The sequence below is a fragment of the Micromys minutus genome (assembly GCF_963924665.1).
Source record: "Micromys minutus genome assembly, chromosome: 25".
NCBI lineage: Eukaryota > Metazoa > Chordata > Mammalia > Rodentia > Muridae > Micromys > Micromys minutus.
This window is the reverse complement of record NC_137960.1, coordinates 8,279,691-8,306,440: the sequence shown is the minus strand read 5'-3', so window position 1 is coordinate 8,306,440 and position 26,750 is coordinate 8,279,691. Positions and strand designations below refer to the sequence as shown.

The window sequence follows — 26,750 nt, the reverse complement described above, 5'->3', positions numbered from 1 at the left end:
CAAGGTTTCCTAAGCCTCTTCAGCCACGCCCCCAGCCACCCCACCCCCACTCCTCCCTCACGTGCTGGGCTCCTTAAGACCCGCCCCTGAGTGCCTGCCCCCACACCTTCAACCCCCACTACTCCAGACCATCTTAGGCTCCAAGCAGCATTGCGTCCTCATCTTTATTTACCGTAGGTCCCTTTTAACCTGCTCTCTCTCTCTCCCTTCCTTCCCAAATATCCCCACGATGCCCTAAGAGAACGGAGCCACCCTCCTCTCAACCTCTCTCTCGGTTTTAGGGTTCTGACGACCCTGCTGACACACCCGCCATTCCTCGGACACAGACCCTTCTAGCAGATTACATCAATGGGTTCCCGGGAGACACCTTCCTGCTCTAAGGCCCTTGAAACCTTGAACCTGGAGACTCCGGACAGCTCTAGCTCTGACCCTGACAGTCCCTTGGAAGAGCAATGGCCGAAATCTTGTAAGATCGTCGGGCCTTTTTTCTCCCTTTCCCTCTCCTTTCTTCTTTTGCCTCCTCTAACTCCATAGGGTCCTTAGGGGTTCTGGACTGTCACTAGGGAGCAGGAATATGGGTCCTAGAGATTCAACCAGGAGCAGGGGGAGGCAGGACCACCTGAAAACACACGTTGTCTGGGCCTGAATGAATGAAGGGTGCCCTATGAGTACCTCCTACCAGGTACCTCAAAGCCGATATTGCAGTCCCTAACCTCCAGTGGATGGGGAGATGTCACCATGGCTTGGCTGGGCAGTTCTAATGGCTCCTCTGACCCCTGTATTGACTACGGGTAGCTGTTTTCCTCTGAGGTCTTTTTGTAATGAAGGTTTCTTTATCTCCAGCCCCAGAACTGAAAGAGGAAAACAACATGGATGGGGTACTGGAAGACTCTGAGGAGCCTCAGCCCCCTTCCTCACCCCCGACAGGCAGAGGTAAGACCCTGCCAGGTAATGAATTTATCTCTTAGATGTAGCCCTCAGAGTTAGGCAATGCAGGGAATGTTCCCGCATCATTCAGGATGATACCCCACCCCCACCCCACAAGAGCAGGTGTTGGGTGTGCATCATCGGAAGAGATTCCATGTATCCCAGTCACCACAGAAGACAAGTCTGCCCTGCATGTTCCAGTGAGGAGTTGGCCTGGAGAGAGAAAGGGTTACTTACTTATATTTTTCTCGCAGAGAGCATCAGCTATGAAGTCAAGGTGAACCAACGGAACATTGAAGGTGAGTCTGCGACCCAGAAAAACAGCTGTTAGCCCCGCCAGAAAGTCTTACTTCAGTCTCACTGAGCCATCCCAGAAAGTGGGGAACAATCCTGACACCCATAGGATGTCCTTTCTCCCCAACCCCCTAACCTCAGCACCAGACTTGCTTAAGGTGTGTCGCTGGATTTTTTTTGTATATGGGCTGAACATGGTGACTCATACATTAACCCTAAAACTCAGGAGGAAGAGGCAGGAGGATCTCTGAGTTCAAGCCGGCCTGTTTTACAGAGTTAGTTCCAGGATAGCCTAGACTACACAAAGATACTCTGTCTCCAAAGCCACCCCCCCCAACTGTGTTTACATCAGCCACACTACCATCTATTTTGAGACTAGGCTAAGTGTTCACTGATCTTGCCAGAAGCCCCAGTACTGTTCCTAGTACCTAGTACCGTACAAGCTGGGTGTGGTGACACTCTGTAAACTCCAAATTCCGGAGGTAGAGCTGGAAGAACCAGACCATCCTAAGTGAAGCTGAAGCCAGCCTGAGATACACGTGACTTTGTCGGAAAGAGGAAAGAGGAAACTGTGTATCTATTAACAGTCACTCCAGAGCTCCCCAGCCGATCTATTTCTCTGGATTCGCTGATTTGGGCATCCTTGGTTTTCCATGGGCGTTTTAGCCTCACCATGTTGAGTCTGCAAAACGCCATAGGGATTTGGAGGCGGTCTACACACTTCATTTGGGGCATCTTGTTTTCCCCTTAAGTCTTCCCGTCTATGACCCTGACACATCCCTGCTGGGGCTTCCCACATCTCTCTCAGGATCTTCCAGTTGCTTTTCCCTCTGTGTTCTCTCTAGACATCTGTCTCTGTTGCGGAAGTCTCCAGGTGTACACTCAGCACCCCTTGTTTGAGGGGGGGCTATGTGCCCCGTGTAAGGTAAGCAAGGGAGGTAGTGGGGCTGCCTTGACGTGGAACTGTAGAGGGAGATCGCACACACAGCCTTTACTCCCTGCTCAGGACACGTACCTGGAGACCCTCTTCCTGTACGATGAGGACGGGCACCAGAGCTACTGTACCATCTGCTGCTCAGGGGGTACCCTGTTCATCTGTGAGAGCCCTGACTGTACCAGGTGAGGCAGGGCCCAACTTCCTATTGCCCCTCCCAAAAGAACCATACACACACACACAACTTGGGAAGCAGTTGCTGAAGGATGTGCATCTGGAATGTCTCTTTAAAGTGTTTCTTTCCCTGCCAGCTGCTCCTGTATATGATTTTGTTTTTTGTTTTTCCTCCGAGCCCTTAAGAAATGTGTGTATGGGATTTCCAGTTGTGGAAAGACTAAAGCGTTTTGAAGACCACCATTGCTAGCACACCCACCTGGTATATTCTGTTGCTGAGTCTTTCCCAGCCCGCAGCCAGCCCCACCAACCCAGTACTAAGCAAAGCCAGAGAGAAACAGATAGTTCCCTCCAAAACAAGGTGCTGGGCTTGGCTTGCGGTCCCCTGCTGGCAGTATGACTTGGGTCATGGTAGTTTTTTGGTTTTACTCTAGATGCTACTGTTTTGAGTGTGTGGATATCCTGGTGGGCCCTGGGACCTCAGATCGGATCAGTGCTATGACCTGCTGGGTTTGCTTCCTGTGCCTGCCTTTCTCTAAGAGCGGACTGCTGCAGAGGCGCAAGAAGTGGCGTCACCAGCTGAAGGCCTTCCATGACCGAGAGGGGGTAAGGACAAACGGTGTGGGGGAGGGGCTGGGTCTGCCACCAGCTGCAGGCTGCTGGCTAACATCAGGTGTGCAAGTCACTGGGTGGGGCTGAGGCTTTGCCTCAATGCCCCTTGGTGTTTTCCTATTGGAGAACAGGTGTCACTGATGTTTTGTGATAGGATCTCAGGTGGCCCAGGCTGGCCACCAGCTCACTTTGTAGCTGAGGATGGCTCTGAGCTCCTGATCTTCTGTTTACCACATGCTGGGACTACAGGCACCATATTTATAAGGACTGAACCCAAAACCATGGGGCTCCACACAAGCTTTTTTTCTTTCTTTCTTTTCGATCTTTCAAGACAGGGTTTCTCTGGGTACGGCCCTGGCTGTCCTGGAAGTAGCTCTGCAGACCGGGCTGGCCTCAAACTCACAGAGATCTGCCTGCTTTTGTCTCCTGAGGGCTGGGGATAAAAATCTGTCCCACCACTGCCCCGGCTCCACAAGCTCTTTACCAAATGAATTACATCCTTAGTCATTCTTTAAAGCCTAGCGATGCTTACTGGTCACAAGTAGGACAGGAGCCCCATCTCCACAGACACATAAGTTCATCACACTGGCTTGAAGGTTTAACCAGGGTTGTTGAGATGGCTCAGCATTTAAGAGTGCTGATTGCTCTTCCAGAGGACCTGAGTTCAATTCCCAACAACCACATGGTTTCTCACAACCATCTGTAATGAGACCTGATACCTTCTTCTGGTGTGTCTGAAAACAGCTACAGTGTACTCATGTACATAAAAGAAACAAATCTTAAAAAAGAGAGAGAGAGAGAACACTTAACCAACACAGCACCCCCTTGTGCAGTCATGGCTGTGGTCCCCTGGGTGAAGCCCAGAGGTGGCAAACCACTAAAAAGTACAAAAGATTTAATCTCCTGAGGGAAGAGCCGAAGTCTTTCTTTCCCTAGATGTCCATCAAGGGTCATGAGCCTGATTTGGAAGTGGGTTCTTTGAAGTGTCACCTTAGCTGATCTTGAGGTGAAAGAGAGCATTTGAATGGCTGTGAACACCGTATGGTATGGAAGGTACCCTTGTAAAGGAGAAGGAGTTTGGGGGAGCAGGGGGATACACAGGAAAAGACCATGTAGTGATGAAGGCTCTGGTACCACAAAGCCAATGGGACCACTGTGTGCTGAGCCCAGCTTCGGGGAATGTCTTGGGTCGGTTCCCTGAAGCCTCAGAGGCTACCAGCCCTGGAGTTGCCCGGATTTCAAACTCCTGGGCTATGGGAATGGCTTTGCTCACCTGAAGTCCTTGGAGACCTACACAGTTGTCCTCTTAGGGGGGAAATCCATTGATCTTTTAACTTCAGAGAAACCCCTGCCCCGCTTTGTAGGTCTATGGGGGTCCAGGCAAGAGACCTAGACTCAGGGAGTGGGTGGACTTGTCCTCCAGGGAGGGATGGACGACACTGGTCAGAACAGGGCCAGCCAGGCCTTGGCAAGCGAGTCCCAGATGGCTCTCAGGTGAGTCCTGTGCATCTGGAGAAAGACTGTTGCAGGGGTCGCTTACTGTAACTGCTTCCTCTTGTCTTTCTTTTCTTTTTTTCCTCTGTTTCCTTTCCAGGCAAGCCCGATGGAGATATACAAAACAGTATCTGCTTGGAAGAAACAGCCAGTGCGGGTGCTGAGCCTTTTTGGAAATATTGATAAAGGTGAGTAGAGTCAACACCGGAAACAACTACCCAGAAGAGGGGATAGGGGGCGCCAGAGTGTTCTGGTGTCCTTTACCTGACTGTGAGGATATCATTGGGCATCTGAGACGGAAGCAGGGGTTAATGGTAGAAAACCTCTTCCTCAGACTCCTTAAACTGAGAGGATTGAGTATCCCAGGAAAGCATGTAATCGCCCAAAAAATAATAAACAAACAAACAAACAAATAAATAAATTCTCATCCGTGTGCCCAAGCAAGAGGAAAGGAGAAAAGGGTTAGAGACCCAGGACCCAGGTAGAAACCCAGCTCCTCAAGAGGAGGAGGCAGGGATAGGGAAGGGGGGGCAGTCCTGCCAGGGTCGGATGGTGCTGGCGAGGAGGTAGCTCCACCTCTCTTATACACACTGTCCCAGCCTCCCAAATTCCTGAACTTTCCAATCTGGCCACTTCTCCTGGGATCCTGTCCCTCAGACTGCTCTGATCCCCAATGTGTCCAGCAAGCACAGAGGCCCCAACAGTGCTCTGGTCTGTGGCTCAGTCATATCGCACTTAGGATAGCAGTGGAATGTTCAGTGACGACCCCACAACGTGTCACAAGTGCCCTATGCAACAGCTATAACTATATTGCTATGCTTTAAGGACATTTAAAAAGGGCTCGGCTTGCCCAAGCTCTCATTCTCAGAGTCTGAGAGTAACCCTGTCGGCTTTGTGGGTCTCCAGCCTGGCTGGTTGTCTAAGCAAACCAGCGAGAACAAGGCTAAGAAATGCCAAGTTTTGCAACAAATTATTCACTTTCATCAAGTAACGCTCAGAAAGTTTGCCCTTGGGCTCCCCTGCTGAAACTGAAATGATCCAGCTGCTAGTCCATGGATGGGAAATTGCACTGTCTAGATTCCCCACTCTGGGGACAGAGCACACATCTGCTGTATCCAATCTTGTCTGTCTCTCCGCACCGTCCCCCTCCCCTCCCCCAGAACTAAAGAGTTTGGGCTTTTTGGAAAGCGGTTCTGACGGAGGAACACTGAAGTATGTGGAAGATGTCACAAATGTCGTGAGGAGAGACGTGAGTTGAGACGGGGTGGATGGGCTGCCGCTCCATGTGCTACTGGTGCTGTCTTGACCCTTCCTCTGGTGGGACATCTTCCTCTCCTCCTGTGGGCATGCAGGCAGGGTGCCAGTGTACTGGGGTCTAGTTATACAGACAATTAGGGTGTTGGTTTTTAATCCAGAATCCTGCCCATTTCTTCTGGCTAGACCCTAGCCAGTCATTGCCCTGCAGGACCTTAGGTGCACATCAGATATCAGGTATAGTTGAGGCACAGTAAAAGAGCACAGGGGTGGCGGTCCATTACTCTGAGAGAAAGTGGGGGCCTAGTCTAGATTGGGAACTCACTAGATTTATTTATTTATTATATATAAGTACACTGTCGCTGTCCTCAGACACACCAGAAGAGGGCATCAGATCCCATTACAGATGGTTGTGAGCCACCATGGTTGCTAGGATTTGAACTCAGGACCTCTGTAAGAGCAGTCCGTGCTGTTAACCACTGAGCCATCTCTCCAGCCCATAGGGGAGCCATTATTGAAGCAGGGATTCCCTGGGCTACTTGTACAAAGAGATGGCTCCTTGCTTTCAGAACTTAAGGCTGGTTCTTTCATTCTCTTACTTGTCCAGGAAGTGACCCCATCTGATCTAAGTAGGGATTGTTTATGGCCACCACACAGCAGTCACCCTGCTGTCTGCTCCCAGCTGCTCATCTCTTGGCACAGCCAGTGATTTTCCCAAGAGGATATGGGAATCCTTGGGCTAAATGAATTTATGTGCTCCCTCCAGGACTGGCCCTTTTTAAAGAGCAACAATTAATCTTAGAAAGAATCTCAGATATGGAGTGGTCTCAGGCTACCTTGGTATAGGCTAGTCCTGAGATTTGGTGCTGTCTGGGTGTCACTGTCTATGTGGTCCCCAAGGCTCAACTAGGAGGTCTGTCTGGGTCTCCCACAAGGTACATTACTGGGGGGGGGATGATTGGGATCCAGAGGTCACCGGTTGGGGAGCACTTGGCTTTCAGCCAAACTTATGTGTTCCCTAGGTGGAGAGATGGGGCCCCTTTGACCTGGTGTATGGCTCGACGCAGCACCTAGGTGAACGCTGTCCAGGTAGGTTTCAAGAAGTGGGACTGTTCTTATCTCTAGTCACTTGAGAATCTTGTCTTCAGCTCTGTCACCTGTACTCTGTCCTCTCTCCTGCCTCCCCATCCCTTCATACCATCCCAGCCTTTGGACAGGCCAGAAATCCCACACTCGACATTTTACAAACCAGCTTCCCTGGGCTCTTAACCGCCAGGTGAACTTGCACAAACTCAGTGTGCTGCTGGGTGAGTTCTAGACTAAGGTGGATATTGGTCTTCCCAAGTCCACAGAGGGAAGCCTTCACAGAGGTGTTGTCCTGGCCCCCCACCCGGCCCCACACCATCTGAAATGCTCTTCCCCCTGGTTCACTGGTAGGCTGGTACATGTTCCAGTTCCACCGGATCCTGCAGTATGCCCGGCCTCACCAAGACAGCCAGCGGCCATTTTTCTGGATATTCATGGACAATCTGCTGCTGACTGAGGATGACCAAGTGACAACTGTCCGCTTCCTTCAGGTGGGTGCACCTGGAGTAGGGGCTAAGCCTGTATCTGGGTCTGGGACTCTCCCTAAGCCTCTGCTGCCCTAATGTGTGCAGGGCTACAAGGACATCAGGCACCTGAGACGCAGACTGCGGAGTTTCAGGAAAGACACTGGTCCCTATAGGGACTGATAGCCTTGAAGGACAACACCCCTCGCTGATGCCACTCAGTGTACAATGTACAAGTCATATTTACTCATATCGAGGTCCCCCTCCTTCTCTTGACCTCTCAGCCCTGCACACACAAGCACATCTACTCGCACCACACACGTTCCACACAACACGCATGCCCACTCTGTGTGCTCACACTGGATACTCTGTTCTTCCCCTTCGCTTGAATGCTGACCCTCAGTGCTGCCACCTGGGCCCAGTAGTCAGTCCCCTCCAGGGCTGACTTGGCCCTGTGTCTGGGATAGCTGTGGAGGGTCATGACCTATGGTTTTAAATATAGGAGGTCAGCTGGAGAGATGACTCAGCGGTTAAGAGCAACAGTTGCTCTTCCTGAGCTCACGACCATCTGTAATGAGATCTGATGCCCTCTTCTGGTGTGTCTGAAGACAGCTACAGTGTACTTATATATAATAAATAAATCTTAAAAAATAATAAATAAATATATAGGATATATATATATATATATATATATATATATATATATATATATGATTTGGTTAGAACTACTGGGAATAAACTATCCTTGCATTCCCAAGAAAACCCACTTAGCCATGGTGTGCTATTTTTTTAAATTTCATTTTATTCGTATTGGTATGAGAGTATCAGATCCCTTGGAACTGGAATTACAGACAGTTGTGAGCTGCCATATGGGGGCTGGGAACTGAACCCAGGTCCTTTGGAAGAGCAGACAATGCCCATAACCACTGCCCTCAGTGTGCTTTTAACACTTTTAAAGCTAGGACTGATTGAATTGGGAAGTGTAAAAGGAGATTGGTCTGTGGTTTTCTCTTTTTCTTTTTTAAAAGACTTATTTATTTAGTATACATAAGTATACTGTTGCTGTCTTCAGACACACCAGAAAGGGCACCTGATCCTATTACAGATGGTTGTGAGCCACCATGTGGTTGCTGTGATTTGAACTCAGGACCTCTGGAAGAGCAGTCAGTGCTCTTAACTGCTGAGCCATCTCTCCAGTTCCTTTTTTTTCCTTTTGCAGGGCCTTTGTCAAGTTTTTGTTTCTCTGTTGAATCTGGTCCATGAAAACATTTTACATGGTGAAAGAATTCTATGAAATTGTACTGTTTGGTACAGCTTTTAAAAGAAAATCTGTGAGCTGGGTCTAGTGGCACATGCTTTTGCTTCTAATCCTAGCAGAAGCAGGTAGATTGTTGTGAATATGAGGCCAATGTGGGTAGTAAGTGCCAGACCAGCCAAGGCTAGCTGACCCTGTCTCTAAAAGAAAAGAAAAAAAAAGAAAAAAAAAAAAAAAAAAAAAAAAAAGAAAAGAAAAGAAAGAAAGAAAGAAAGAAAGAGAAAGAAATCTCTTGAAGCCTATGAAGATTTTTGTCTTTTTGTTCTTACTGGGTTTTTTTTTTCTCCCCCAAGTCAGGGTTTCTCTGTGTAGTCCTGACTGTTCTGGAACTCATTCTGTAGACCAGGCTGGTCTCAAACTTAGAGATCTTGCCTGCCTCCGCCTCCTCAGTGCTCAGATTCAAGGTGTGAACCACAATTGCCCAGAGATTTTATTTTCTTTCTGACTTTTCATAGTTTTAGAAAGTTACAGTATCCTAGAATATAACCCATTTCAATACCATTTGAAAAAGCAGTTTATAGAGTTGATCGAAATGATCTCCAGATTTTACTTCTTGGTAGTTATTGTAAAGAAAGCCAGCCTCGATGGCCTGTTGATGAACTGTGTGCCCCATGGGAGGAGATTGTCTAGGTGTCATGCTGACCCACCTTCTTCTCCCACAGACAGAGGCTGTGACCCTCCAGAATGTCCGCAGCAGAGTGCTCCAGAACGCTGCGAGGGTGTGGAGCAACATTCCAGGGCTGAAGAGGTATCTCCTCAGGGCAGGGGCTTTCTGGTAGAGCCGGGCTCACGTTAGACCCATGCTCCACCTCACTGGGTCTGAGAAACCACTTGTCTACCACAACCCCTGGACACAGTGGTGCTCAGAATGTCCCTGTGGACTGAGGGACACTTGTTATGATCACCCACCACCTCCTGATCTTGCCTGAGGACTGGCCAAAAGTTTCCTTGTCCTCAGGACAATGTCCAGACTCCTAGCCATGGGCCTAAGGGCTCTTTCTCAAACTGGGCAAGCCAGTTACCCTCCAGCCTTCTGAAGCCCCCAACCCGTGTGTGCTTCAGCTCATAGTCATTCAAATATGGTGAGTCAACTCCCTAACACAATCACACACCTGCACACAGACACCCACTTGAGTACAGGTATGCAGGTGGATTGAGCCAGTTTGAACTATATCTTCTGAAACTGCTAAGTCGTGTTCTTTCCTGCCCTACACTGAGTTTCTGGAAACTTCCCACTCACTCCTTTTATCCCAGCTTTCTCCTGGCTCTTAGCCACTCTTGCCAGGGTATCAGCGGGTCCCCTTACCTGGACGCTCTCAGGACTTGGGTTGAGGTGGGGTGGGGGCTATGACTTCCCCAACCATTCCTTTTGGAAGCTTCTGAGGTATTGTGTCCTGTCTGCAGCCCCTCCCGGTAGTTACCATGCGATGAGGCAGAGCAGGAGAGGGACAGTGTGTGAGCTCAGCCATCTGTAAAAGGAGCCAGGCTATACTCCTGCCAACCACAGGCTTGTCAGGCGTGTCTCACATGGATCATCTATTCCGTAACACACACGCTTTAGAAAGAATCACGGTGCAGCCAATCCTAGCTGCCCGTCATGGGAACCTGCCAGGTTTGGAGCTTGTAGGGACAGCTTCTCTCTCTCTCTCTCTCTCTCTCTCTCTCTTTCTCTCCCTCCCTCCCTCCCTCCCTCTCTTCCTTCCTTTCTTTCTTTTTGTTTGTCTATTCTGTTGTTTTGTTTTCTTTTTGTTGTTGTTTTTTTTTTTTCCAAAGCAGGGTTTCTCAGTGTATCCCTGGCTGTCCCAGAACTTGTTGGGATTAAAAGCGTATATCACCACCCCCTTACTCACACCCCCCCTCACTTACCCCCTCCCTTTTCTTTTTTAACATACAAGTAGTACACTGTCTCTGTCTTCAGACACACCAAAAGAGGGCACCCAATCTCATTACAGATGGTTGTGAGCCACCATGTGGTTGCTGGGATTTGAACTCAAGACCTCTGGGAAAGCAGTCAGTGCACTAACCACTGAGCCATCTCTCCAGCCCGGTACCTGCTTCCCCCAAAGGGAGTTGAGGTCCATGTGCACCTGCACCTGGTCACTTTTGTTCTTGACGAAGGCTGAAGGCTGTTTGCTTTCAGGGTGACTCTATAGTGAGGTGAAGGACACTTGGCCACTGAAGTAGGACTCATCTTCCCATGGTCATGGACATCATGCTATCTGGACAACCACTGTCCTGGGGTGGGGGTGGGGGTGGGGTGGAGAGCACATTAAGGCAGGGCGAGGTACAAGGGAAACTGGACGACTGTGTATTCTGACATGCCATTTCGTCTGCCCCCAAAGAGATAGTCCTTAACTCCACCAGGGGCTGGGGGGCTCCAGGATGAAGCTCACAAACTCCTTTAATGTAAGCTGGGTTTATTGTGTCAGGCCTCCTGGGGACAGTGCCTACTCCTGCAGGGTCTCACCGATTTGTTTTTCCGTGTACATTTTTAAAAAATTCATATTACATTCAATCGAAGCCCTCCCCCCAGTCCCACCTTTACAAATTTCTTTCCCCCATCACCCCCTTCCCTTCTCTCAGAGAAGGGACAACCCCCCCCCCCACCGTACCACCCCATCCTGGGACTTCTAGTTTCAACAGAACTAAGTACATCCTCTTCTACTGAGGCCTAACCAGGAAGTCCAGGTAGGGGAAGGGAATAGCAGATGACAGAGCCCGAGATAGCCCCTGCTCCAATTGTTAGGGGACCTATATAAAGACCAAGCTGCACATTTGCTACAGTGGGTCCAGCCCCTGCGTGTTCTTTGGTTGGGGGTTCAGTCTGTGAGGCCCCACGGACCCAGGTTAATTGACTCTGTAGGTCTTCCGGTGCTGTCCTTGACCCCTCCAGCTTGCTCAGTTCTACCCGCAACTCTTCCACAAGACTCCCCGAGCTCTACCTAATGTTTGGCTGTGGGTCTGCATCTGTTTCTATCCGCTGCTGGGTGAAGCCTCTCAGGAGACATAAGTTAATGCTAGGTTCCTTCTGCAAGCATAGCAGAGTATCACTAATCCTGTTCACAGTTGACTCCCTCCCATGGGATGGGTCTCAATTCGAGGCAGTCATTGGCCAATTTCTGCTTATCCTTTATCCCTGCACATCTTGTAAGCAGAACAAATTTTGGGTCGAGAGGCTTCGTGGATGGGTTGATGCCCTCTCCTTCCACTGGTAGTCTTGCCTGGCTAGAGCCAGGGTAGATCTTTAACCCTTACTCTGTGTGGCTCACTGCCTGGGATGGCTCACAACCCCGACTGGTGGTTTCTAAGCTCTCCACACCAAAAGCGGAATATGCTGGGCAGGGTCAAAGGTCAGAAGTCTCACCTGGGGTGTGGTAACACACATGCATTTGTGTTTAATCCCAGCAGAAGCAGGTAGATCTCAGTGGTTCTAGGCCAGCCAGAGCCACCCAGTGAGACAGTGTCTTAAGACAGAAAGAGGGTGGGGGACAATATCAGAGGTTTGATCTTTGGGAACCTTACCTGTTCTGAATCCAACCAGAGAAAGGCAGGGGGCGGGGCCATTTATTCCTCTGTTTCAAGATGTGGAGACTCTGGCAGGTCCTCCTGAGGGTCCCTAGAGATCACAGGCAACCCCTTCATCTTGTGGGGAACCTCAAGGCTCTGTGTCTCACCCCCAACCATCACTCCCCCATCCCCAGGTACCCCATCCAATGCTGCATTTCTAACAGGTGACTCTTTCCTTCGTAGCAAGCATGTGGTCCTGACCTCAAAGGAAGAACAGTCTCTGCAAGAGCAAGTCAGAACCAGAAGCAAGCTGGCCGCCCAGAAAGCTGACCCCCTAGTGAAGAACTGCCTTCTCCCCCTGAGAGAGTACTTCAAGTATTTTTCTCAGAACTCACTTCCTCTTTAGAAATGAATCACCATAGGATGAAAGTATTTCCTAGAACCATGGTAGTTCTCCTACGGCCTTCTCCCTCCGCCTTCTCCTCCTGTTTGCTTGCTGGCCTTTGGGTTTCTCTCCTGTTTGCACTGTGGGGTTGGGAGCTGCCCATGGCTCTGAAAAGGTTCCGATGGTATGACCTGCCATGCTCCTCCGAAACTGTGTGTACCTGTTGTGAAGCTTTTCAAATATATCATAGGATTGTTACTGCTAGTGTTCTGGTGTGGTGCGTGAGACTGAGGCCTTTCCTTTGTATGTCACTGTGGTGACATTCCCTTAGACACTAAATGCCTGCTGTCCTGCCATGGGCATATATAATATATCGCCTTCGCCATTTGCTTTGATGTCTGAAACTACCACCCTCCCTGTAACTCACAAAACACCTCAAACCATTGCTGCAGCCGACTATGTGTCTTTTGGGTTGTCCTAACACAATGGGAGCTTGCAGAAGTGGGGTCCCAACAGCCCTTCGAAGTTGGTGTTCCAGTGATGCTAAATCCATTGGGAGGCTGGACTGGTCAGTTTTGAAGTATATATTGAAACCTGATTAACCATAACCTCCCCATCCCCCAACACACACACACCTCGGATCTAGACCCCAGCTCTTAAAGAGCCTCAGACTGCCTGGGTACTGCAGCTGGGGCTCAGGACCCACCTGGGGTCATGTTGGCTCTGGGCTCTTAAAGGAAACAGGGCTAAGGTTGGACCCTGAAGTTTAAGAGGTCAGTAGATAGGATATCTCGGTCTCAAGTTCAATGATGTGAGTTTGACTCCCAGAACCCACTCCTGGAAGTCATCTTATCACCACACATGTTGTGGCATGCGCGAGCACATTACAGAAATCCTGCTTAGGCCAGGGTCTACGGGCCCTGTTGGCCTAAGGAGGTAGCAGAAACAGCAACTGTGAACCCATGACCACCACTGACCCGAGAGGCGGCAAGATCTCTGCGTGGAGTGGCAGCCGCTCCTATCCCAGGCTTCAACATGACATTAAGCATTTCCACTCATTAATGCTTTCTCTCTCTTTTTTCCCTCCAAGACAGGGTTTCTCCGGCTGTCCTAGAACTCACTCTTTAGACCAGGCTGGCCTTGAACTTTCAAATGCTGGGACTCCCCCGACCCCCAGTAAGATTTTTCTTTGTAACAGCCCTGGGTATCCCGGGATTTGCTCTGTAGACCAAGCTGGCCTCGAATTTACAGAGATCTGCCCGCCTCTGCCTCCCGAGTGCTGGGATTAAAGGCGAGTGCTGGGATTAAAGGCGTATGTCACCACCACCTGGACCTTCCCCCCTTTCTTTGGAAAACAAAAAACCCCAAAACATCAAGGTGTGTGAACGCCAAGCTGCCCTGCTAGAAGCATCCATTAGAAGCTCGCAGCTACACACTCCACATTTGTTGCATCATGCGTGGAAACCTTAGTGCCCCAAGTCTGCAGCCATGTAATCACTACCGGTTCTCACATCCGACCACTGGCCTTCCTACATCCTGCTTGCCAGGAGCAGGATGCCATCAAGAGCAAAGCCAATGCTATCCTCCAGCCAATCTCCTGGCTTGCGCAAGCAGGGCACGGTGGTATATGTCTGTAATCCCGTCGCTGGGGAGGCAGAGGCAGTCCCGTTAGCATTTTTCCAGGCTCCGCCCCACAGTTACCTGGCAACAGTTATACCTGATTCGCCATAAAAGGGGCTGCTTATCCCTCCTCACTCTTTGTCTCTTCTTTCCCCATTCCCCTCCCCCATCTCTCTCCACGTGGCGGTCCACTCCCCCTCCCCCATCTTTCTCTGTCTCATCTCCATCAACTCCCCTGCTCTCAGGGAAGGGATTCCTCAACAGGGGTCCTCGGAGGCACCCCCCTCCACCTCACCATACCGTGCCTCTACCAAACATCCTGGTTCTTTCTTTTTCTAAGACACAACAGATCCGGTCTCAAAACCAAACCAAAGAACAAGTATCTGTGCTCCCTGCAGTTCGGGGTGGACATTAATTCATGATGAATACTTAGTGTCTTATAACAATGGTTCTCAGCCTTCCGAACGCTGTGACTCATTCATTCACTTCCTCAGGTTGGGGTGACCCTCAACCATCAAATTATCTTCGTTTTCATAACTGTAACTATGTTCCTGCTATGACGTGTATTGTAAACACCTAAGTTTTCTTTTATTTCTTTTTTTATTAATTTTTATTTATGTAAGTACACTGCAGCTGTCTTCAGACACACCAGAAGAGGGCACCAGATCTCATGACAGATGGTTGTGAGCCACCAGGTGGTTGCTTGGAATTGAACTCGGGACTTTTGAAAGAGCAGTCAGTACACTTAACTGCTGAGCCCTCTATGGCTCAGCCCACAGCTATGTTTTCTGATGGTCTTAGGTGACCCCTGTAAACAAATTCAATCCTAAAAGGGGTCGCAACCCATTGGTTTAGAACCATTCTTCCACAGTGATTGCGTAATTTACTCGGTGGTGAGTAGTTTCCAAGAAGCAAAGGTGGGATTCGAACCCAGCCACGCGTTTGCTGCTGTCTTCTGCCTTGATAGCCCCGCCTCCCAGGGGCTCCTCCGCTGCATCTGCCCAACTCTGTCTAGTGTCCACTTCTAGCCAAGATATAAATCACTTCCTTGCTATGTTTAAGGTCCCTCTGCTTAGCAGCCTTTGGCTTTCTGGGATCCCTTCCGGGTAGGGGGAGGCGATTTTTGCAGAGCTCTAGTCCCTGCTGCTTTGCCAGCCACAGCGTGGTCCAGGTCAGCCATAAAAGCCCCTTCAACCTTTGCTCCCTACTGCCTGCCAGGAAGAACTGCTGGGTAAGGATTGGTCAGCCAGGTGGACACAAGGCAAGGAGTGGCGTAAATGTCAGCCAATGGGGGCGCTGTTCGGGCCTCTGGGCATCAGTGATAGGTCCAGATGTTGATGCCAAGTTAGGCCTATCGGATCAGCAACCGAGATTAGTGCCGGGGTTGAACAGCTGGAGTGGAGTGGAAAGGCGCTGGGGCGCTTTGTGGCTCTGGGAGTTGAACATAGGACTTGGTGCTACCCTATCGGTTCCATGTTCCCATTGATGCCAAAGTGACTTCCCAACACGGGCTTCCGCCCAGTTGGGCACAGTTGCCCCAGGAGCTGTCAACCTAGTGGGGATGTGGGGGGCAAGTGAGGCCACCAACCCTGCTGTGGTAACTAGCAAGACTCCGGGTTCACTCCTGGCTTATCTCTGCCAGAGCTCAGGGGTCAAGTTCTGATACTTCTGGTTTTCCTAGCACACAAAGAAGGTTGCCCCTCTTCCTGCAGGACGGTCTCCAAACCTCTCCTCCCAGGCTGCTTCCCTCAGCAGCTCTGGTCACCACCTCCGCTTGTCTCCTTTGGCACCTTGTGCTTGTCTTGGCCTGCTCCCTGAGGTAGATAGCCAAGAGCCAGAGATTTTTAGTTTCTCTCTCTCTCTCTCTCTCTCTCTCTCTCTCTCTCTCTCTCTCTCTCTCCTTTCTTTCTTTCTTCCTTCCTTCCTTCTTTCTTTCTCTCCCCCCCTCCTCTTCCTCATTCTCATTCTTCTTTTCTGAGACATGGTTTCTCTGTGTAGCCCTGGCTGTCCTAGAACTCACTCTGTAGACCAGGCTGGCCTCAAACTCAAGAGATCCACCTGCCTGCCTCCCTCTGGTCTTCTCACTGGCAGGTGGGGCTGGGGGGTGGGGGGAGCATGAAATGGGATGAGGGGCGAGCCCTTCCTTAGCTCAGACACAGGCTCAGCACCTATGAACCCTTAGGCCTCTCCCAGAGTGAGTGACAGGCTGGAAACGGGACTGCCAAGTCTAGCTGGCTTTGGCGGAGAGAACAAACTATCCAGCTTCTCAACTTTATTCCTCACCAAGCCTTCCAAGTTGGGTGACCAGGAGGGTTGGACCTGAAGCCCCGTCTTCCCCTCTCCCTCCCCACCTGCCTGCCTTCTAGTTTTAAATTCCCAGTCCTTAGGTTTTCCGCTTATCTACGGTCGTCAGCCCCAGGTCCGGGCTTTGAATTTAGGTTTGTCCTCTACGGAGCCCGACACGGGGCTCTAGACAAGGGACGCAGCGACCAGGCTGGGGATGTTCTGGACAGCGGCTGACCATAATGTTTTCCCATCCGCACCCTAAGCATCAGCCCCCAACCTTTAACGCTCGTCGGAATCCACAAACCACCCCACACCCTCGCACCTGTAAGTCGTGCCCACTTAGGTTCCCGGCCCAGCCCAGCAACGGACTGGGCAGCTCTGCGGAATCAGAGAGCGGAGGCGGAGCTCCCCGCCTCCTTCCGCCCCCTAGGATGTGGCGGGAGGGAAGGGCCCAGGGCGGGGATCCCGGCTGTGCCCAATTGGCCCGGCGCACAGCGCTGGCGAGCGCAGTTTCAGCCGGTCTCCTGCGGCCGAAGCCTCAACAACCCCAGATTTCAGCGCCCCAAGTCCTGGCCTGGAAGCTCCCCTCTCCCCAGTCCTCCGTGGCCCCCGAGAGCTCCAGAACCTCAGCAGCTGCAGCTCTCCGCGCTCCGAGGTCCAGCACCCCGAGGTCTTCGCTCGCACCATGCAGCTAAAGTGAGTCCGTTCGCGGCTGTGTCCCGTGAATGGGGTGGGGAACCGGGAACCCATCAGAACTAGGGCTGAGAGCGCCCGACGGTAGCGCAGCGGCCCAATACCGGTGCAGATGTCCCCAGTTCCCGACGGCTAGCGGCCACACCTGGACCTGCAGGCATGGACGGCAGGGGGCGGCGCAGGGCTAACCTGCACCCGCGAACCACACCGGGTGCGTGGGCGGCTTGTAGGAGGAGAAAGGGCAAGAGCGGGGGCTGAAGGTGAAGACTCACAGCAGCCCTGGGCTGGCTGGCTTAGCCGCCGCCGCCCTTCTCCCTGTTGATTTCCCAGAAAGAAGGATGTGTGTTACCTCAAAGACTAGCTGATACCCAGTGCATGGGGACAGGGCACCTCCTTGACTTGACTGCTACACTTGACTTCCTTCACAGATCCAGACTGGGCAGGGGGAAGTGGGAGGTGTGTGTGCGCGCGCGTATCCCTGTGGCTTCCCTAGGGTTTCTCTTAAGACAATCTTCTGAGAATTTCAGAGCTGCCGTTGAGGGAGATGAGGTTTTGTTAAAGGTGTGTCAGCAGCTGTGAAGTTTCTGTGCCCCGCTGCAGGGTCTTAGCCCCTATAGAGAGTTTCCATAGAACGGATGGCCTTGGAGACTAGACAGGCGCTGGCTTTAGTATCCAAGGCTGCTCTAGAGTAAGGTGAAATGCCCCCCTTCCCGCCATCCCCCCCCCCCACACCAACCAGGCCTCCTGTGTAAGAGGTGGTTACGCCGAGATACACAGGACCGTCTTTTCGTGTATCACCAAGGGTCTGGAACATGGCATCGCACCAGGTTTGGTTTCAGGTGATCCTGGCCCTCTCCTACCCGCTTTGGGAACATCAGGTGTCTCCATCTCCTTCAGTGCGGCTTATGTCCCTCTACAGAAGATTGGGTCATAGGGAGGGGGCACAGATCACAAAGCGGGGGCTCTCAGAGCCCTTTCTTCTCATTCAAATCAACTCTTTCCGAGTTTGGGAGCTGCCAAGCTCTGGGAGTGTGTGTGTGTGTGTGTGTGTGTGTGTGTGTGAGAGTGTGTGTGAGTGTGTGTGAGTGTGTGTGTGTGAGTGTGTGTGTGTGTGTGTGTAGTCGTTGGGGGGATGTATGGTCCTGGTTGGATTCTCTGAGGTCTCAGTGGCAAACCAGCGGGAGGGAATCCTCCTCCAAGGGAGTTCACATTCCTCCTAGGTGTCGCTATTTTGTGTCCTCGAGACCGAGCCAGCCTGTTTGGAAGAAGCACCATCTCACTTGTCTTTCTAGTGGGTTCTTTTCCGGTCCTGGTCTGTTCCTGCTGCTGTTTAGCATCCTCCGTGCTGGTAAGTTCGGATGCTCCGTGCTGTATGGAGCAAAGATGCAGACCATTAGGGAAGCCCGGGCCATTGTCCCTGCAGCCTCCCCAGAGGCCACCAGAGAAAACTGGATCCCCACACCTAGATTGATAATGTAGGGTTAGAGGTCAGAAAGGAAAGTGTTTTTCCAAACTTTATACTTCTTGCATTTCTTGCCAGGGGGTGGGGGTGGGGGTCAGTCAGTGGAATGCTCCTCCTGGTCTCTTTGCATGGTGAATCATAAAAGCTACCTTTGAGAAGAGCTAGGGATAGGACTCTGCCAAAGCCAGGGAGGGACCAGAGTTGGCACTAGGTCTAAGTTGTCACCTCCCACTCACACACCCTCCTACTGAACCTTAGTAATAAATTCCTTTCTTGCCTTGGTGGGTTAGGACAGGATGGGTGTTTGAATCTTAAGTAAATACATTGTGTCACTTTTGAATCGTAAGTAAATACATTGTATCACTTTTGAACCTCTGCAGAGGCTGAAGTTAAGGAAATCCATGCAATGGTGGGCAGCAATGTGGAGCTCAGCTGCATTTGCCCCCACAGAAGCCATTTCAACTTGAGTGATCTATATGTCTATTGGCAAATAGATCTAAATTCTGTGGTGACATACCTGCCTAATGAGTCTACAGAGATTCATGTGAACAACTCCTACAAGAACAGGGCCCATCTGTCACTGGACCGCATGAAGCAGGGTGACTTCTCCCTGCACCTGAAGAATGTCACCCCTCAGGACACCCAGGAGTTCAAGTGCCTGGTTTTTAGGGAGTCCACATCGTTAGGCAAGACCTTGGAAGAGGTGGTCAGGCTGCGCGTGGCAGGTAAGACTCTCAAAGCAGAATTTGGCTTTGCCCAGTGTGATCCTCTGGGAAAGTCCTGTTGAAATCACAATCCAGACTGTCTCCGTGGTGGACATCCGTGGGGCTGTAATTTTAGCAGAGTCCTTAACTTCAAGACCCCCTGCTTCCAGAGAACTGCCCATTTATCTTTGTCTTCAGTTCCCTAATTCAACTCGAAGCAGATACTGAGAACTGAGTACATAGAGGAGTGGGCTGATGGCTCGTTAGCTAGAGTGTTTACCACACACACGTGAGGACCTAGGTTCAATCCCACCAACACCTAAAGTCAGGCATAGTGGCACACGTTTCTAGTTCTAACACTAGGGAGGCAGATAGGTGGACCCTTGGGGCTCACTGGTTAACCAGCCTAGTCTACTGAGCTTTGGGCCAGTGAAAGATCCTGCCCCCCCCCAACAAGGTGGGGACAGCTCCTGTGGAACAAAACTAGAAGTTGTGCTCAGATGCTTGGGCACCTGCAGCCCTTCCCAGCCAATGTGCTTTCAAGTGTGTGTGCCCACAAGGAGTAGGGGATGCTGGAAGTCTAAATGAGGTTGGACTTTAGGGGAATGCTTATAGTTCACCAAGGAGTTGGGGCCGATGAGTGGGGAGGCAGATGTGTGTTCAGTGAGGAAAACTAGCCTCACATGAGGGAGCAGGAGTTTGGTATGGGAGCTGTCACTACCCACCAGGCTCAGTTTCTTTCTTCCTACCCCCCACTCCTGTTAGCTGCACTAACTGCTTTTGTTGACCAAAATACGTGATGTAGACAGCAAAGGGACAGAGATGTCCCACAGTTTCAGACCATCCTGGAGGGAGAGGCGTGTCAGGGCAGCCCAGATGGTGGCAGGAGCGTGTGGCACAGTCTGTCCGGTGCACAGCAGACCAGGATGCAGAGAAAAGGACAGGGTGGCTCTTAGCTCTTCTCTTCATGTGTTCTGTCTGTATGCATGTCTGTATATTATGCACACGCCTGGTAGCCACAGAGAGAATCAAGTCTTGTGGGACTGGAGTTACAGATGGTTGTGGCCTTCCAGGTGGGTGCTAGGAATCAGATCCAAAAAGAACAGCCCTGAACTATCCCCTCTACCCACCCCACCCCCATTTTCTCTCCTTATCCATTCTCCCAGTGCGTGATGGGAGTCAATTCAGTGATTCCCTAGACCTGCTCATAGACAAGCATCTGAGAACAGATGGGTTTCAGTCCAGTCAGATTGGCAGTGAAGATTTAGTCCTCTGTATCTGTGGGGCATTCTCCCCCACAGACAGCATGAGCCTCTTGGGCTTTGTTTTGGTCAGACTTTCGCACTGGTCAAGCCTCCCTCACCTCTGCCTTCTTTCCCCAAAGCTAACTTCAGTACGCCTGTCATCAGCACCTCTGGTAGCTCCAACCCTGGCCAGGAACGTACCTTCACCTGCATGTCCAAGAATGGCTACCCAGAGCCCAACCTTTATTGGATCAACAGGACTGACAATAGCCTAATAGACAAGAGTCTGCAGAATAACACTGTCTACTTGAACGAGTTGGGGCTGTACGATGTATTCAGCACATTAAGGATCCCTTGGGCATCCCAGGAGGATGTTATCTGCTGTGTAGAGAATGTGGCTCTCCACCAGAACATCACCAGCATCAGCCAGCCAGGTGAGGCCCAAGCTGGGGCATAGGGACTCTGGGAGCATCTAGGTTGTAGGTTAGGAGAGTTCCAGAGTGATAAACAGACTCTTTACAGATGATCCCTACCAGAGAGAGGCAATGAGGGAGGCTCTTGAGTTCTGAAGGCAGGGATAGGAATTACAGCTCAGACCTGTCACAAGAACTTTCACTCACTGTCCAGGCAAATGATTAACATGCCTGTCACTCACAGCAGCTGATTCTTGAGCTCTTTAGCCAGTGAGGACTGAGGATCTTTAGGGACCAGTGTTCTTCAGTAGCAGCAGGACTTGGTCAGGATGGAGGGACATACCAGGCCACTTCCCCACATTCTCTGCCTTTGGATATGTTCCTCCTACCCTACCCCACTCCCACCTCACCCCTCCCACATTTCTACCCCATCCCATCCCAGGGAATTCAGCTAGCCTTGGCTGCTGGCTGGGTCCTCTATGGGCCACAAACACATGACCCTTCCCCAGAGGCCGTAGCTTTCCCAGTCTAGGTAAGGGACCAAGCCAGTTACTAGACATCAGAAGAATGATCGTATTAGTAAGTGTCTCAAATAGGAGATCCGCAGAGGGAGAATGCTGGCGAAGCTGGAGTGTGGTGGGGTGGGGAATAGTTGTCTTCTTTGGGGTGGGTAATGGTACTGGCATTCTTAGTGGGCACCAGTATGTTGTACGGGCATCAAAGAACGTCATGCCCAGAAGAGCCTGTATTTCTTACACACCCCTCCCTTGCAAGCCTGGAGACAGTTGCTACAAATTTCATAGTAGGATAGGGAACCTTTGCCCAAAAGAGTTCCTGAGATTTTACAACTCACGCAGTGATAATAGGAAGCCTTAAAAAAAAAAAAAAAAAAAGATTTATTTAATAATGTATATGAGTACACTGTAGCTATCTTCAAACACACCAGAAGAGGGCATCAGATCCCATTACAGATGGTTGTGAGGTTGCTGGGATTTGAACCTAGGACCTCTGGAAGAGCAGTCAGTGCTGTTAACCACGGAACCATCTCTTCAGCCCAATAGCCTTTTGAAAGCTGTTGCCCCCTTCTTTCCATGGAGAAGACTTCCCCATCAAGGCCGTTAAGTTTTGAGGGTTTTTGCTTGTCTGGTTTTTGTTTTCTTTGGCAGGGGTTTGGGGAAGTTGGGTAGAGACAGGATTTCTCTGCAGACCAGGATGGCCTCTGGCCCCCGCCCCCCCCCCCCCGAGTTCTGGGATTAAAGGCATCTGCTACCACTGCCTGAGCCCCATTTCCTTTCTTTAGACAGGGTCTCACGTAGCCTAGGCTGGGATTCCAAGTGTTCCAAGCTCAGTTTATGTGAACCCAGGGCTTTATGTATGCTAAACAAGCGCTATGCCCACTGAGCCACACTCCCAGAGCCACGCCCTCAGCCCAGTTTCTCTTTCCTGCAGATAGTCTCACTGGAAACAAGGACAACACAGAGAACCCACAGGAAACCCACAATAAAGGGACAATGAACCTTCTCTACATCCTAGCTGCACTGCTGCTGGTGACTGCCATTGTCATTGTCATCATGATACACAGATGCAGACGTCACCCCCGAAGCTTTACAGGTTTGCACAAGACTCTCTGACCATCTACCTAGGAATGCATTGGTTTCTGCAGCTTCCTACACTCTTTGAGAAGGTTTCATTTATGATCCAATTCTAAAGTAGGTCAGTGGTACTGCACGCCTTTGGTCCCAGCACTGGAAAAGCAGAGACAGGTGGATCTTTGGGAGTTCCAGAACAGCCAGGACTACACAGTGAAACACTCTTGTCATGAAAAAAATCTAACTTTAAAAGCACAAGCATACTTAGCAACACAGCCTGAGTCTGAGTCCTCCCAGAATAGGGTTAGACCCTCCATTTTCAATAGTCAAGCTAGTAACCAGAACCTTGCTATTCAGGTTCAAGGGGATAATGGAGCCTAGATATGGACAGTACTCGGCCTTTAAAGACACAGGCTCACACTTAAACCCCAAAAGTACAGTTCCCAGACATGGGATATAGCTCATTTCTGTAGGAGCCATTTCTGTGGATGCTGTTCTAAGTCATGGTCAAATATGTGCCTGGAGTCTTGTGCACTCTGAGGACAGGCCCAGAAAGGAGCAAAGTCAACACATCATACACAGGCTATGACCAGAAAGTCTAGAAAGGCTGGAAGGACTTAGGAAGTGGAGGATGCTAAATAAAGCCCTGTGCCAACCCCCAGCCTGGCTCACCCCAACAGACCCTTCTTCGCTTTCCCATGAGCCACCCTTGTGTTAGTTTGTGGCCAGTGGAGTCTGAACAACATTCCTCAGCCAGGCTGTGCTAGGGCCCCTGAGCTAGGGACAGCATCTTTATTTTTTAAAAATATTTTTACTTGTATGTATGTGTAGAAGCCCATAGAGGACTGAAAAGAGCACTGCATCCCCTGGACCTAGAGTTATAGGTGGTTGTGAGCCACCATGTGGGTGCCAGGAACTGAATCTAGGTCCTCTTTCACGAGCAGCCAAGTGTTCTTAACCACTGTCTTACTCAGGGTTTCTATTCCTGCACAAAACACCATGACCAAGAAGCAAGTTGGGGAGGAAAGGGTTTATTCAGCTTACACTTCCACATTGCTGTTCATCACCAAAGGAAGTCAGGACTGGAACAGGGCAGGAACCTGGAGGCAGGAGCTGATGCAGAGGCCATGGAGGGATGTTACTTACTGGCTTGCTTCTGGTTTGCTCAGCCTGCTTTCTAATAGAACCCAGGACCACCAGCCCAGGGATGGCACCACCCACAATGGGCTGGGCCAGGGATGGCTCCACCCACAATGGGCCCTCCCCCCTTGATCACTAGTTGAGAAAATGTCTTACAGCTGGATCTCAGGGAGGCATTTCCTCAACTGAGGCTCCTTTCTCTGTGAAAACTCCAGCTTGTGTCAAGTTGACATACACAACCAATCAGTACAGCCGCTGAGCCCTCTCTCCAGCCCTGACACTTACTCCTTGAAATCCATCTGCCCTTAAAAGCAAGGTTTTCTGGGGAACCCCCATGGGAGTTTGGGGAAGATGGTGGACAGAAAGGATGATGTTAATGTAAGACCACTCTCCAACAAAGCCAGAATCTCTCTGCTTTGACCCACAGGACCCAGGGCTGAACAGCTTGAACTCACAGGTGAGTGTGCCTGTGGCTGAGTTGTCGAGACCTTTTACACCTTCAGTTGGCAGTTTTCGATACCTAATGATTCCAGAGATGCAGAAACCCAGTCCTATGGTGGAAGCTTCTGGACCCCGCACAGCAGACAGCCTGTCATAGTTTCCTGGGCCCTTCCTGCCTCTGCTGTGCTGAACCCATAGACTCTGTGACTCTGGCAGGTGGATTCCATAATCTCTGCAGGTGTGGATTCATATCCTGATTTTGGAAAAACCACCCACAGAGGTGTTGGTTGACCACCAGGAGATATTCCTGGTGTTAAGTATTTTTTACTACCTCAAAGTGACTGTACCTTCCCAAACCCAGCTTTTCCACATTAGAGATGGCAGTATGTGTGGTCCCCTTGGTGCAATGGGGCCTGTTTGCTGATGCCTACCACTCCACTCCAGTGCACAAGCTAGTGTCAGACCACTTTAGAGCCTGAGTTGTGGGCCATCTGGTCCTGACCCGGTTGTGTGACTGTGATGGCCAGCTGATTCTAGTTTTTAGCCTCCAGTCAGAGTTCTGGGAAGAACCATGTCATTGTCTCCAAAATTAAGACGCTGAGCACTGTTCAGTAGTGGGAGCTCGCCTGGCAGGCATGAGGAGGCGGGGCATGAGGAGGCGGGGCATGAGGAGGCGGGGCCTGCCCTCACCTTCCTCTCTCATCCCTTCAAGACCATACCTGACAGAGCTCTGCCCAGGATCTGGACAGGGTTTCTGTGAGATGCCACAGGTAGATGTCAGATACGGCTTCAGCATGAACTCCCACAGGCCTGGTGACAGAGGAGGGTAATGAGCTGTTGTTTGCTTACGTGCTGTGATGGAGGTCTGGAAGCCCTGGCTTTCCAAGGCACCGAGAGGCTTGATCCCAGAGACCCGGCTCCCCCGTGAGCCTTCAGCACAGAGAGCAGCAGCTTGTGAGGAGAGCCTTCCCCAGCATGTGACTCAGAAAGCACGTACAAAGTTTCCCTGTAGGACCTTCAGTCGGGGAGGAAGCCTGACTTTATTTCGGTCTCAAGCTACTTGGGCCTCCCAGAGGATACTCGGGGGTTCTGTCTACAGAAAACCTGCTGCAGGCTGACAATAGTTGGGCTCACAAGCTAGGGGAACTCGGCTTCAAAACATCAATGGGACATGCCTCGAAGCAAAATATGGCCTCTATACCACATACGGATGCCCCTCTCGCCTGACTTCCTGCAGCTACAGATGCTTCTCGAAAACCTTGAGCTCTTTCAGACTGAACACAAAACAGGACAGCTCCGCCCAGCCTCAGGAGCCCGTGAAGACCTCAACTCCTGCCTCCTGGGTCTCCATGTTGTTGGCCAGAACAGAGCTATATGGCTGGGGCTCAGTGTTGACGGATGTGTGAGATCTCGAGGAGGAGGAGTGAGAACCAGTATTATGAAGACGCGCCCGTTTCTCTTTGTGGACGGTTCACTCTCCCCATTGACTTATTGATTGTAAAGGGAAGAACCATTTAAGTTCTTCCGGCAAACAAAGCATTATCTGTAGGGCAGCTACTGTCCTTATGGGTCTTGGGTTGGCAGCTAGAGCAAAAACAAGTGCAAGAAGCTGGGGTGCAGGGCCCCTAGGACAGATGTTTGGGAATCCGTGGTCTCCCCGAGGCCCATAGTTCAAGGACACTGCCATGCCTCAGGTGTCCCAGGAACGCAGGTGTGTCTGTGGCAGCCCAGTAGGGGTATCCTGTCTAATTTCTCTTGTCAGAGGTAGTTTAGGGACAAGAAAGGCTAACCCAGCGAGCCAGCTAGCTGCCTTAGGGCACCATACACACTGACTCCACCCCCCACCCCTGCTTATGTAGGCATTAGAAATCCTTCATTAACCACTGGTTGCATAGTCACTGTCACCTGTTAATCCCAGCAATCTACCTTCCCATGGAATCCTGGGAGCACTCCCCCCAGTTCCACCCCCAGCACATCAGCATTCAGGAGACTTGCCCTATAACCCTTTGACTCCCTCAGCCCAGAACCTTGCGGCAGCTCTTTATCTGGGTTGTAGAAGGGGCAGAGAGAAACCTAATAAGGGAATAAACGAAAGATGTGCTTTCTGCCTTGTGTCTGGTGGCTCCTGTCAGTCTGGTGTGTGGGGCTTCATCAGCCCAGATGTTGCTACCACTCTAGGTGTCTATTCCTCAGAGGATAGGGGTCACCACCTTTGCAGTTTGCTACAGCCCTGACTCAGAAGCCAGAGGTCTCTCCCAGCATCCCATTGAACCCCCAAAATGTCCCGAGGGGGAAGGCCCTGACCTCGGTGGTCACCTGGTAGGTGGACAGCTGGTGGCAGCTGGTGGCCCCCAGTTGGAGCTCATCATTGTGGTCTGTGCCTCAGTTTCCTCTCCGTGAAGTGAGGCACCTGGTCTGTTCAGTGCAGACATTCCTGATAGAGACCCTGGCCTGGGATAACAGTTGTGGCCTGCTCTGCGGTGGCTCTGTGGATGTTTCAGCCTTTGCTCTCTCTGAGTGCCCATCCCTGCTGGGTGCAGCACCAGCTTGGCTGCTGTGTCTCCCTCCCAGTCCAACCTTTTTTAGACGGAAGACAAACTCATGCATCTGATGAGGCAACAGCCTCTGTGTCAATCACTTGGAATGATTTCATCCTTTGTCTCACCCACAGACCAAAGGATGCCAGGAGTCCAAAGAGGTATAGACTTGGGG

At 51.0% G+C, this 26,750-nt stretch overlaps 2 protein-coding genes across 2 annotated transcripts; both read left to right on the top strand.

Moving 5' to 3' along the window:
- Positions 1-348: 348 nt before the first annotated feature.
- On the top strand, positions 349-12,467 carry DNMT3L (DNA methyltransferase 3 like; the record flags this gene model as incomplete). Its single annotated transcript, XM_080937971.1, has 12 exons — positions 349-466; positions 844-933; positions 1,182-1,226; positions 2,067-2,146; positions 2,228-2,340; positions 2,764-2,935; positions 4,536-4,623; positions 5,596-5,684; positions 6,712-6,778; positions 7,127-7,266; positions 9,217-9,302; positions 12,305-12,467. 12 exons carry the CDS (start codon positions 349-351, stop codon positions 12,465-12,467), a joined length of 1,251 nt encoding a protein of 416 aa, XP_080794097.1.
- Positions 12,468-16,927: 4,460 nt separating this feature from the next.
- ICOSLG (inducible T cell costimulator ligand) lies at positions 16,928-26,133 on the top strand. Its single transcript, XM_080938382.1, has 6 exons — positions 16,928-17,048; positions 18,266-18,393; positions 18,888-19,232; positions 20,596-20,889; positions 22,318-22,479; positions 24,025-26,133. The coding sequence occupies exons 1-6, from the start codon at positions 17,038-17,040 to the stop codon at positions 24,072-24,074; spliced, it is 990 nt and encodes a 329-aa protein (XP_080794508.1). The 5' UTR covers positions 16,928-17,037; the 3' UTR covers positions 24,075-26,133.
- The last annotated feature ends 617 nt before the right edge of the window (positions 26,134-26,750 follow it).

Bases quoted from the DNA above. Each gene is read 5' to 3' on its own strand.
- ICOSLG (XM_080938382.1), top strand. The intron at 18,394-18,887 runs GTAAGTTCGGAT...GAACCTCTGCAG, and splicing joins GTTTAGCATCCTCCGTGCTG to AGGCTGAAGTTAAGGAAATC. The intron at 22,480-24,024 runs GTTTGCACAAGA...TTTGACCCACAG, and splicing joins TCACCCCCGAAGCTTTACAG to GACCCAGGGCTGAACAGCTT.